The following is a 13435-nucleotide window of genomic DNA, read 5'->3' as shown; positions in this document are numbered from 1 at the left end:
GAACCAACCCTACTGTGTCATAAATAAGGCCTTTTTTCTCATTGTTTTATATACTCATCGCTCTCGGTTGTTGACAGCCTGTGAAATGAGCACTGTGATGGAAGCAGAGGTCAGGGTTCAAGGGTCATAGTCTTCACAGGGGGGCGGGGTTGTGCATTCTGCTTCACTTCTTAACTGTTCTTACTGTTTTTGTTTGAGTCTATAAATTTGCCATTCTTTGGCAGCAACTCAATATTGTGTTATGAATCCTTTTTCCTTCCTAACGATAAGCTTGCCAGCTTTTTAGCTGAATGACCATAAAAAAGTGACACGTTACATGAGTGACAGAGAACGTGTCCATGATGTAGCAGTAATAAAATGAATGACGTGTTTGAATTATAGCTGTCTTTATCCATTTCTTCTGCAGATTAGAAAGCTATTTATTGACTCATGTGAGTAACCTTTCCAAATGGGCATTGAAATAGGATATTTATGTGTATTAAACAATCCTGCTGTATAATTTTACATACTATCATTGCAAGATTTTGGCACGTTGTAATAGTGGATCGTGAGATTTTATCGAAGTAATTCCGATGCCCAGTTTTCTTGGGAGTGAGGGAAGGAAAATGTGGGCTGGGAGTGGTGGAGAGGAAAAAGGCGAAGTGGAGGACTCATGAGTTGACCCCTGACCTCTGTGGAAGGAAGAAAGCCCTATAAACACGGACCGCTACACCCTGGCAAAGCTATGAAGGGCTTGGAAAGATACATGCCATGTAGCGAATCCAAGTCCTTACGCAGGCCTACCTCAATGAATTTCCCAGGAGTATGAGCTAGGGGAATTGTCTGAATAGAGAGAGCCCTAAATCCTCTGAGAGCAGGTAGGCATTAACTACTACAGCATCCAAAGAGCACCAGGCTAACTCATGGAAGTATGCACTACTCCCTCTGTGTCCTCCCTCACTAACCCCATAGTACAAAGAGTCTTTCCTGACCACACAGTAAAAAAACAGGGGAAACTCTTAGGCATAATGCAAAAGCAAATGAATCCAACAAACAAACTCCAAAGGGACGTCATATTGGCTTTATTTATTCGTTTGGATGTGTGTGCTCCACCAATGTGTTCCGGCATACACTACGTTTACACTGCAGATCCAGAGCATGCCCACTAGAGAGTGCTGTGTAAGAGTGTAAAAAGTTATACAGACCACTAACACTCAACATGGCACCAATTTACATACCCAGGCTACCTAGAGTGGAGTGGTAGCCCGGGGTAACTGATATTGTGTGGTTGTGCTTTCGGTATATTTCAGTATCAATCATTTTAATTTGCCTGTGAATTAATTTTGGAATGGATGTGTGTCCCATTAAAGTAGTTGTTCATTCATTTCTGTGTTGGTGTACATTTGAAACTTAATCTTAGCCCAATTTTGGAAGCTTGATCATCAAGAATAAAGATTTTTGATTGACCAGGCATAGTGATACATTGTGGTTATTCTGATGAAATTGTTGCTCAAGCAGGCACACTCAAGATTAAAACCTGTGGTTTAGTGCAGATGCAGTGGAAATCTTGGCTCATGTTTTCCTTCTGTCTTTCTCTCCCTCTTGCTCCCTCTTGTGTATACTGTACTCTCTCAGATCCCCCGTCTCCATCCATAGCCCTTTCCCCAGTTCCGTCTATCAGAAAAATGTTGCGATAGCTTGTTGTCAAGATTCTGGATACGCTGAAGGTCCAATCTCTCACTTTTTGGTTCGAAAGCCTGGTTTTATCCCACAGCTGCATTGCGCAGTTTGTCGTGACTGGAAGTGGGGAGGGGTGTGTGGTGGGTGGTGTGTGTGTGTGGTGTGTGGTGGGTGGTGTGTGTCTGGGTGTGAGTCAGTGTATCTGTTGGATTTGATAGTAGTGTACCAAGTCGCTCCTATAAAAATTAACTTGAGTCCAAAGTAAAAGTGTGTCTCTGTGAATGTCCCTAAGGCATGCCAAACAACTGATCTATCTACATGACTGAAAAGGTGCCCACACACACAAATGAATGCACGTGTGCCCATGTGTGTGGTTTCCCTCTCTGTGCCCTTTGACAATGAACGGCAGCTATGTGTAATTGTATGTAAGCATTCTCCTCTAAGCCTCTTCTATATCTGCAGTGAACCGCTTGACCAGGTGAGTCCCAGGAGAAGAGTCTGCCACAGCTCAGACTAATCTGCTACAAACTAAAGCCTGGGATACTGAAATAGTGTAGAGAGCTGACAGAGGGCCAAGCTAGGGACCAGCTGATTCAAATATGTTTTTCTATTAACCTTTCAGCTATTATTACTAATCTGCCAGTGAAATGGCAAAAGAGGGGTATCTTAGTGTTAGATGTGGGGAGAGACAGAAAATTAAATATGAGAGAAATAAAAACTATTATATGATCACAGTGACATTACCACTGCACCCATCCTTTATTAAATAATGTCTATGCAAGTTTTATATCTTAAAAGGAATTACATCCCCAAATGAAAGCAAACACTACATTATTTTTAGGCATTTGCATCGATTCAGAAGAGTTTGACTTGCTAATGGGAAATAAGATAGTTAAAACTTTCATAAAATGTGCCAACTCAAACTTCACAGTAGCCTTTTTAGGCCTACTTTAAAAAAAACATACAACTGTAAAGAGAACGTTTGGCTTTTCAAGTTGAGATTTAAAATCAAAACATAAACAAAGCCAGTGGTTCAACAAGGGCATCATATGGCAATTACAGATTGGGGCTTAAAACTTAAAACTTAAAACTTGTTTGAATAATATGCTTTTATACATTGGATTAAAGTGTTGTCCTAGAAATCCTGCTTCAAGAATTTGTTTTAAAAAATAACTGACTCTCTTACAATTGCAATTTTAGTGTAAAAATGAGATTTTACACACACACACACACACACACACACACACACACACACACACACACAAAGTATGCAGGCATCCAAATAAAGGAACGATACACATGCAAAAAACAGAAGCCCGTGTATGCAATATGCAGAGGGTGGCCCATGCGCATGCACACATACACAATCACATACAAGCGCGCGCACGCTAAATATAGTTTGTTGCTTAATGCAAATTCTCTCTGTTTGAATTGATTATGCAACACATATTGTAGCTGCAAAGTAAACCCTCTGATTTGAAGCCCATCTAAATGCTATTCTGTGTTTACAAGTTCTATCCTATTACAAGGATGACTGGCCCGAAACGTCAGCATTAAACGATGAAAATTACATTGATCTAAAAGCGTGGAAGTCTCCCTTTTATTCCGTTCATAAAGGACACACTTTTGTCGTTCCCTCACATACACACTGACTACAAGAGGAGGAAGTTTCTCAAGAGTGTGCACTTCCCTTTGCACAATCCCTCAAGGGGATCGTCTCTCACTCTACTGTACAACTCTGAAGTCCCTGCGCTGACTACAGAAGACTGCTGGTTAATATTCTATTAGGCTATCGGATGGAGAATAAAACATTACACGTAGTGATGCTGTAGCAGACTTTGCTGGCACATTATATTTTCTCTCCAGTTAAAAATCACTATAATAGGCTATTGTTCTAATATTCCTAGGGATTTATAATCCCTACACTATAGCCTAATATCCATATAGGAACGTACAGTATATTGTGTCTATGATAGTGAGTTTTCAATGGTGAGTTTATAGTGACCTTGTCATACTTTTCTCTGGTATTTTCTATCTCCTATGGCATCACTATAATATTCCTATATTACTTAAACAATATTATCCACTGCAGTGCTCCCTACGAATGGTTTACGCCTCAAACCACTACCTTTACACATAAGCCCATGAATAGAGCCATGCAATAATAATAAAGCAGAGTGTATTCTAAATCTATCGGGTCCAGTGGTGGAGAAGGTGGAGGCGCTCCAGCGTTAAACTGGAGGCTGGGGTGCGCTCATTGCGGGTAATAGAAAAAAATCTTAACCCCCACCCTTCCCCGAAAAGCCTACGTGCTCGCCACCCTTCAGTGTTTTCCTTTCTCCCAAGTGCGTGCACGTACCTCCACGGTTCCCCTCCCCTCCTACCAATAGTCTCCCCTTCCTTTCCTTTGCCTGCCACACACAGACGGCAGCGTCAAGCCAGCTACCGGCAGCCAGAAAAAACACGGAAGCAAAGCGATTCCTGTCTTCAAAATAAAAGCCTATGGCTAATGTGTCACTTTTAGTATAGGAGCAACCATAGAGCCCGGAGGAACAGGCCTGCCACTAGGCTATATGAGGAAAAATATACATTTCAAGATAGGCTAGTAGACATATTTACAACATGTCTGGTATACAGTGTGCTTTGGGGTTGCGTCGTGTAGCCTACTTGTTCCATCTTAACCTATATAGGCCGATATGGCTGTAGGCCATTTTGGGGAAAAGGCTAGTAGGCTATTCAATTTCTGCAGATTCCTTCATACATGCCTTTTTTTAGTTTTACTTTGGTACTGTGTCAGGCTACTAAACTACTAACGTTGCAACCTGCAACATGTTTGCATATTCAAGTTTTATTTTGAAAGAGATGACCGGAGGTTATATTTATTTATTCTGACTGACTTGACAGTGGTAACACACACACACACACACACACACACACAAACACACACACAATACTCGCGCGGCTGGACGGCGGAATCTGACAGCGCTCAGAAGATGGTGGCGGTGGCGACTGCGTTGTCCGCTGTGCCTGGGTAGCGCACACAGCGGCTTATGATGGTGTCGGTGTCGACGATGCTAAACCGGACAGGGAATGCTCAGATAGCGGAGATAAGACAATCTCATAAGGAACACACTGTGGATGATGCAGGGAATGGGAAGGTGGGACGATCCAACATCCGATCTGTCTTCAATTAAAGGGGAATTGTTTGGAGACAAGAAGAAGATATTATCGTGAGCATCCTATGCAATTCAATTAAAGTCGTTGGATCGAGTCAGCACTTTGTTTTTACCTGTGGGACTTTGTGTCGGATGGTGTGGGGGGGGGGGGCGTGGAGTGGAGGTGGAGACCTTCTAATTAGCTCGACTCTCCACGCGTTCGTCGTCTGCCATTTAATGGGAGAAAAAGGCTGCTGGTGTGGGCAAACTTTCCTTAAGAGCAAAGGAGGGACTGGACGAGACTTCATATAGGCTACTCTAGACTGCCTTTTTGCCTCACCTCTGTGCGGCTGACAATGAAAATGTACAGTCATTTTTCAAAACACCCCTGAAAAGCTAGAACCGGCATGATCAGGAAATCTGGAAAACCGAACTGGACGTGGATATTCTTGCGGCGCATTGTGAAATTGAATTGGCGACATTTGGTGTGATTGTGGATACCAAAGCAATACCGATTCAACACTGGACCAATACCGGTTGGTGCCTATAGCCTTGCAAGAGTGTGTTTACGCACGGGCCATTGACACTTGAGGTCCTATAATAAAACGAGATTGACTGTTTTTTTTTTGTGGTTTTCCGTGCACCCGCGTCTCATGCGTTGGTCTTCTCCAAATAGACTGCGGACGTCGGTGGGCGCAGGATCCCCTCTGCGTTTGGAGACGCAGCGGTGGTGGAGACTCCGGAGTGGGAACTCAGGAAAGGACGGGGCTCCATCCACGGGAATATTTGCGATTAGGCCCTGCAGCAAAGAGCATGTGGGGAGAATAACAAGTTTTGGTGACAGTGTTTGCGTTCTTGTTCCCATTAGCTGGAGTTGATCTGCGCCTTAAAGTTTAAACCTTACCTTCTTGATCGCCTCGCCAAGCAATAGTTCCACATCTCTAGTCTTTTTAGGGATACCAAAACAACCACTGCGGAGGTTTATTTTTGGATGAAGTTCTGTCCTGTAAACAAAGTGTGCTTAACCGTGTGAAGTAGCCTGTTATTTCCCAGTGGAAACGGAAAGCACAACTCTCCTTTACTTCTGTATGGATAAGCCGGAATGGACATGCACAAGACACGCCTAATGTTTTGATGGCACCGGGATCTCCAAGATAACATTAAACAATATAATTTAACAGGATTTGAAATTCCAGACTTCATACTTTGTTTGGTGATAATCTATATAGTAACATTCAAATGTTTCTTTCGTTTTTCTTTTCTCAGCTTTGCCCTTTACGGACAGTATTATGTCATTTTCTGAGTTGTCCCAAATGTTTTTCCAATGAGTGAAACAGAGCAGTTGTGTGGACTTGGACTGCAGCAGAGCAGGCAGTGGGTGAACCTTGCAGTCTCAAGTGCGTCAAAACAGACGGGAAGGTAGAGGAATGCAGGGATTGACGTCAAGAGGGGGAATAATGAACTACTCAAAATCTTGGAAAGATCTGCTGGTACTATACGGCTAATTTAGCAGAGTTTCCCCGAAGAATTTATTTGTGCCGTTCTATCCTTTTTTCATTTAAAAAAAAAAAAATTCACACTCATTCCCTGGCCTGTTATACTGTGGATCCATACATTGCCTTACTTCTCTATCTGCCTTGTCTCTAATATTACTGTTAATTCCCTCTGCATAGTCTTAATCTTGGATAGATTAAAAAGCAACATGGCATCCCCCCAACATCAGCAACTGCTGCCTCACAACACAGAAGTGAGCTGTGACTCAAGTGGAGAGGGGGGCGTCTCTGTGAGGATCGGCAGCAGTGTCAAACACAAGCACGGAGGCGGGCCACTGGGTTCAATCGGGGGAGGCTTCATGGGGGGATCCAAACACTGCAAATACAGCATCTCCTCCAGCTGTAGCTCTGGAGAGTCCGGAGCAAGGAGGCCTGTGGTCAAAAGCCTTCGCACCCATAAGAAGATGCCTCAGCTGTTTGAGAGATCTGCCGGCCATTTCTGGGACCCCAAGTTCGACTCCTCCATCCTGGAGGAGGCCTGCAGGGAGAGGTGTTTCCCCCAGACACAGAGGCGGTTCCGCTATGTGCTCTTCTACCTGGCTGTGGCTGGCTTCCTCTGGGGATTGTACTTTGCTGCCAACCCTTCCCGCTGTGACAGGACAGCTTTTCTCCTTCCCACCGCTTCCTTCCTCCTCTTCTGCCTCCTCCTCTTCCTCTTAACTTTCACCAGGCTCTACTCCCGCTGCTACAACCAGGTGTCTCTGCTGCTCATCCTCGTGACCTTCACCCTGACCCTGGCCCCCCAGATCCAGACATCAGGCTTCAGGGACTTGGAGACTCTCCCCCCTAAGTTTGATGTGGAAGACTTCAGCGGCATGGGGCCCAGATACAACCTGTCCTATGACAAGATGGTGGCAGAGAGCTCTTGGGCCCCCTGTCTGTCTCCTGTGGGGACCTTCTCCCTCTGCATAGAGGTTCTCTTGTTGCTATACAGTGTTCTCCATGTTCGCCTCTTTGCCTCCGTCCTGCTGGGGCTCCTCTACTCTGTCTTCTTTGAGAGTCTGGGTTGGCTGTACCTGACCCAGACGGGGGAGGACTGGGGTGTAGCCTCTCAATCAGACTGGGATACACTTAGTTGGCTGGGCCCAGCCAAAGCCCTGCTTCACCTGTGCGCCCATGTTATTGGCATGCACCTATTCATCATGTCCGAGGTGCGGTCACGCAGCACCTTTCTCAAGGTGGGTCAAGCCATCATGCATGGCAAAGATCTGGAGGTGGAGAAAGCCTTGAAGGAGCGGATGATCCACTCTGTCATGCCCAGATTAGTGGCTGATGAACTGATGAAGCAGGGTGATGAGGAGCTAGGCGACGGCTCTGTTAAACGTTACTCCAGTAGTGGTGCAGCAGCTGCCATCTCCAGCCCCAAGAACAACAAACGCAAGAAGACGTCCATCCCTCGAGGCCAGATCATCTTCAGACCCTTCAACATGAAACGAATGGAGCCCGTCAGCATCCTCTTCGCAGACATTGTGGGCTTCACCAAAATGTCTGCCAACAAGTCTGCTCATGCCCTGGTGGGACTTCTAAATGACTTGTTTGGACGTTTCGACCGACTTTGTGAGCTAACCTGCTGTGAGAAGATCAGTACTCTGGGAGACTGTTACTACTGTGTGGCTGGTTGCCCTGAACCCAGACCAGACCATGCCTACTGCTGTGTGGAGATGGGCCTGGGCATGATCCAGGCTATTGAACAGTTCTGCCAGGAGAAGAGGGAGATGGTCAACATGCGGGTGGGTGTCCACACAGGCACCGTCCTGTGTGGTATCCTGGGCATGAAGCGCTTCAAGTTTGATGTTTGGTCCAATGATGTCAACCTGGCAAACCTAATGGAGCAACTGGGCGTGGCTGGGAAGGTCCACCTATCAGAGGCCACCGCTAACTTCCTGGATGACCGGTACCAGCGGGAAGATGGACGGGTCAATGAGAGAGTAGGACAGAGTGTGGTGGCTGACCAGCTCAAAGGTACGTAGTCTACAAAAATAAGGCATAGATGAGCATGCCCAGTAGAGATATAGTGAGTTGAGTGACCCATAATTTATGCCACAACTGGATTTTATGCCTCAAAATGCACAATTTTTACTTTTAGTATAGCAATATGAAAAGGGTAGACATTCTTGGCTTAAATCCAAACAATAATAATAAATCCAAGGTCAATGGCAGTTCCTACAAACTCACTTATTCTTTCATAAGCCACGTTAAGACTACAAGCTTTGGCATTTTTATGTGCTTTAGTTTATGTCCTGTAATGCTCCCCTGTCATCCCTTGAGGAAATGTCTCCTTGTGCCAGCATATCAGTGGTTCACCCCCTAGGTAGACCAAATTAGTGGCAGGGGAGCAGTGGCATTGGTCAAGGTCGACACCAGGTTTTAGCATCATATATCATAACCAGGACAGATGGACCGGCAAGAGTGTTGGTCTGTTAGGGGTGCCCTCTGTGGTGTTGGTATTATGTGACTGTAGCACAGGCAGACGTCGACTTCCTCCCCATCCTCTCCTTCGTCCTGTCTCTGCCCGCGCTCTGTTCCCTTGTTCAATTACATTGCCTCCCAGATGTCCTCAATGTGTCCTGTTCTCTTAACCTCGCTTTGAACCCCAGGGGGATTGCCTTACCACTTTATGCCACTCTGCCCGTCTTCTCTAGAGATTTTCCAGCAGCTTTATCTCCACCTCCCTATCTTCTCTCTTTGTCTCGCCTCTAAACTGCTTGACTGCAGCTTTTATTTGATACATTTATGCAAATTGCCCCAATGTAGCTAGACGTGCGCTTAATGGCTCTTTCCATCATTTAAGGCCTGCTGATTATCACCCAGTGTAAATGAAGTGACAGCATCTGACTAAAGCACTGCAGATGGTGTTGATCTGCCCTTTGAATTTGCACATGCATTTCAAGTTTGTGTCAGTTTCAGTAGATCCAAGCCATTTTGGAAGCTACACGTCTGGTGTTGTACAGTGTATTATAGGCCTGGAGTGCCTTGGTTGGCTGGGCTTGTTACTGTGTGGAGTCCTATCTACTGAATATGCGCAGCGCTGTACTCCTGCAGAGAGCTGCATTTTTAGGTCAAACACCCGCGCCTGTTTCCACAAACTTGTATTCGACATCAGGGGTGGGAGAAGCTGTTTTTCACGCAAGCAGGTATGTGCATGCTGCGAATGCCAGCAGTGGCTTGGCAGTGGGATCAGAGTGCCAGGCTGAATCTTAGTGCTACCAAACAGGTGTCAAAAACCACTGCAGGTGCTCTCTTGGTCAGCTGGAAATGACTGTCGGGCTCTTCTTTGTCACAGACCCCACTTCTGACAGTGACAGCCCCTGGAGTCTGTTTAACACACACACACACACACACACACACACACACTTACAGTACACAATGAAGGGCCCATTTTTATGGAGCAGTTGGCTCAGTTATGCTGTCTTTATAGCAGGGAAATGGTGTCTTCTAAACTGTCCCCAGACGCCTGTCCTAGAGCATCTGTGCCGTTTTTGTTCGCCGTCTCCCTCCCCTGTCCTTCTCCAGTCCCTGTTCCCCCTTCCCTTCAGTGTCTGTCTCCTCCTCTCCTGTCTCTCTGTATCTGTTTTTTTTCTTCCATCTCCTTGTAGCTGTGCTTCCTCTCTCTCTCTCTCTCTCTCTCTCTCTCTCTCTCTCTCTCTCTCTCTCTCTCTCTCTCTCTCTCTCTCTCTCTCTCTCTCTCTCTCTCTCTCTCTCTCTCTCTCACACACACATATACACAAATATAAACAAACAGTCAGATCTATACTGTACTACACAACACATTTTTCCATCTCAAATATGGGGGTTTAAAATCCTATGCTGTCATTGTATATTCATCTTTTTCAGTCTGCCATGACTCATGTTACAGTAAGGGCACAGTAACATTGCATAACAAGAGCGGCTCCAGTGGGTTTAGCATTTCAACAAGCTGCCTGTCAAATTGCCTGCACAGATTTACATTATTTTGGCCTGGGCATCCACGCTGTTTGCTAGACCAGTCGAGGAATGAGATGAAGGGAAAGTGCCCTTTGCTCACCAGCCAGCAGGAGTGATTTAGGGGCTTGCATTTTCCCATCATCTCTTAGATTAATGAGGGACTACCGCTCTTGCACCTGCTCTTCTTTTTTTTTCATTGAGGATAAATGTGTTACTGCCCCCTCCTTCTCTTCTTCCTCCTCCACTCCTTTCTTGCCTACATCATGTATTCAGTTCACCTCCCAAGATTTATCCTCTCCCTGTAGATTTGCTGTGTGCCAGTGAGAGAGCTGGCTGTCAGGAGAGTTGTGCTCTGGTGCTGTAAAAATCCCTCTACTGTCTAGCTCAGCCTGTGTAAATCACTTGGGTAGCGCTGCAGCCGGCCATGGATCTTGGCCACGGCGGGTCCCCTGGTTGCCCGGCTCAGGAGTAAATTGCTCCGACCCAGACACCGATTGGCGCGCAGCTGTCCTCTCTGTGTTCTTGATGTTCATTTCGTGTTAGTGTGATGTCTCACTTTCCACTGGCTTTGGGCCTGTCAGAGTTTTTAGAGCTCCACCAAATCTTCAGGCCAAGGCTAGAGTCAAGTTTGTTTTTTTTAAAAGTCAGATCCTTAGGTGCACATGTTCAACAGTTGATACTCTCTTATTTATAGCTCCCCAGTCTAATTGTAAGCTATTTGTGGCTCATTGTAATTCTCATGGAGTGCAGCCACAAGTGGTCAGCTGAGTGTTACAGGTGCATCCTGTTGGGTTCCTCTGCACTGACCCAAGGCCAGTGGTTGTAGAGACAAATGGAGATGTTTAAGCTAGCTCTACATCCTAGTGGGTGAAAGCAAGCGTCATACTTCAGATTAGCCAGTTTGACAACATTGCGTTTAGCTTCAAGGGCAACCAATAAATCTCAAACCACAGCACAGCTCCTTGGAGCAACATGCTGAGATCATCCTTTTAAAAAGCACTTCTGAACAGTACTCCCCGCCAGGCTCTGCAGAACCCCCCCACCCCCACCCCCACCCCCGAAACCCTGTTCTCTGCGTGTGTGGTTGTCTCTATAAGGGGCTGCACGTGAGCCCAGCCCCTGTTGTGTTGTGTGTTTGGCTGACTGGAAATGGGAGCTATATTTGGCTGTTTCCCTGGAAAGTACCTGGCTGTGTCCTTCCTTTGTGTCTAATGCAGAATGATGGCACCTGCAGAAGATTATCCCGTCGGAGGAGGCTGTCAGTACGGCTCTATTATCTTTCTGGTGATGACAGAATCACAGCTGAGTGCCAGAGATGGATCTCTTCCCAACAAAAAACAGCCTTTGTTTGCAGGGGAAATCAAACGGCATGCGTCTTGATGTCGACTAATGGTCACGCTTTACAGGAGCAATGGAACAACTGCAGTTAATGGAATCATTACCAACTGTTCACCAACTGTTGTTACTACAGCGGTGTTGTCAGAATAATAAATAAAAACAGACAGGTGGTGGGCTAACCTTATGTGCTGCATAAGCAAAATTTTGACTGGAGGGTCATGGTATCCAGAAAAGTGCCGTTCTCCCGTCTCGCTCATTAACGGCTGCCACAGTCTCTTTGAACAAAGCACTCAAACTGCTCCAGTGGAATGGCTTAGTGGCAACATTTGAAGACTGTGGTTGTTTTGGGAATCTCCCCATTTTGTGTATGTGCGTGCGTAACCTCAACTTCCCTGTATCAGCTCCTCCAGGCTGTTGCTATAAGGCAGAACATTTTTTAGTCGAGTTGGGTGAATTAAAAATAAGAGAAATCACCCAGCTGAGCACTAGCAGCTCAACATTGATGATGTGAAGTACACTTTCATTCATTCAGGCTCCTGACGGCTCTGTCATATAATTGCGTAGTCCCATACTCAGAACAGTAATGCTCATTATGTGCAGGTTCCCAGTAACCAATCGCCCAAGGTGAGGCATGTTCTCGGGTTCATTTTTGAAATTGTGAGTGTGACCTTTTCCAACTTAACTGCTGAGCTAAGCTCTGCTGGGCAACTGTGTCCCCACCCCCCACCTCTTCTCCCCTTCTGCAGGAGATTTCTAATTAAGCAAGACTGGGTAATCTCCCTGGCTAAAGTGATTAATGTTAGTAATTCTCCATCATCATATCTTCCGCACTGGCCTGATGTTCTCCCGACCCCAAACACATCAGCTTCCCGCCAGTCGTTTTTATCACTGAAAATGATATTGATTGCCTATAATGAGGCTGTCATGGCGGTGTAATTTATGATGAGGGAAAAATAAAGGCTTTTTTGTCATGTGGATATCAAAGAGAATCGACCAAGGCCAGGGGTTGCGCTTGCAATAAAAAGACTTGAGAAAGATAATTGTATTCTGGTCCACGTTATTAATTTGTCCCGATTCCTTGTTCACCTTTGAGCCTTCAGAGCAATAATTGATTAGCTGCATTAGGACTGATTGGAGCACAGAGCAGAACTTAGCTGCAAATAGTCCTGATGATGAATGTTCTGCTTCCCTTCACTTTGGCCTTATTACTTCATGCTCTGCAGCAGGTATTGGTTATCGGGGAAGCCATTTGTAGTTTTGGGAGAGTCATGCACACACACACACACACATTCACACATCTCCTCCCCCACCCTGCCAGTGCTATTCTATAGGGATGTACTGTCACTCAGCAAAGTGCGCAGTATTTGCCTGAGGCTCAATCGAGCATTAGTCTGATGGCTGCTAATGCTGCTACCTGTGACCTTGACGGGGAGAAATGAGGCTGGTTTGGAGGTTACACTAAAAGAAGTAGGGATGGAGAAATGAAGTGAGGGAGAACTAGAGAGAGAGAGAGATGTGCCTTTAGCTGTGCTGCAGTTCTGCAGGCTGAGGCTGGGTTCGGGCAGCGAGGGAGCAGAACCACAGCAGTGTTGTCTAACCGCCGCTACCGTAAGCTAGTGTAACTGGACCTCAGCGTCGGGCTGCTGGGGAAACCGCAGGGAGAGAAAGGGAGGCTGTGGACACTTAAGCCTCTGGATTTTACACCTAGAGAGCAGTGTGTGTGTGTGTGTGTGTGTGTGTGTGTGCTGACACACGCCCGGGTGTCTGTCTGTGCAACGCTGCACTTGAGAAAAAGTTAAACTGTTT

General features: G+C 46.0%; 1 protein-coding gene across 1 annotated transcript in view; it reads left to right on the top strand.

Annotated features, from left to right (window-relative positions):
• The first annotated feature begins 6516 nt into the window (after positions 1-6516).
• Positions 6517-13435, top strand: part of adcy9b (adenylate cyclase 9b) — a 29157-nt gene continuing 22238 nt past the window's right edge. Inside the window, exon 1 of the mRNA XM_071908415.2 lies at positions 6517-8329. Within this exon, the coding sequence (XP_071764516.1) occupies positions 6517-8329 (1813 nt within the window). The remainder of the gene's footprint in view (positions 8330-13435) is intronic.

This window comes from Centroberyx gerrardi, chromosome 7 (assembly GCF_048128805.1).
Source record: "Centroberyx gerrardi isolate f3 chromosome 7, fCenGer3.hap1.cur.20231027, whole genome shotgun sequence".
In the NCBI taxonomy this organism is placed as follows: domain Eukaryota; kingdom Metazoa; phylum Chordata; class Actinopteri; order Beryciformes; family Berycidae; genus Centroberyx; species Centroberyx gerrardi.
This window is presented reverse-complemented; position numbering and strand designations above follow the sequence as displayed.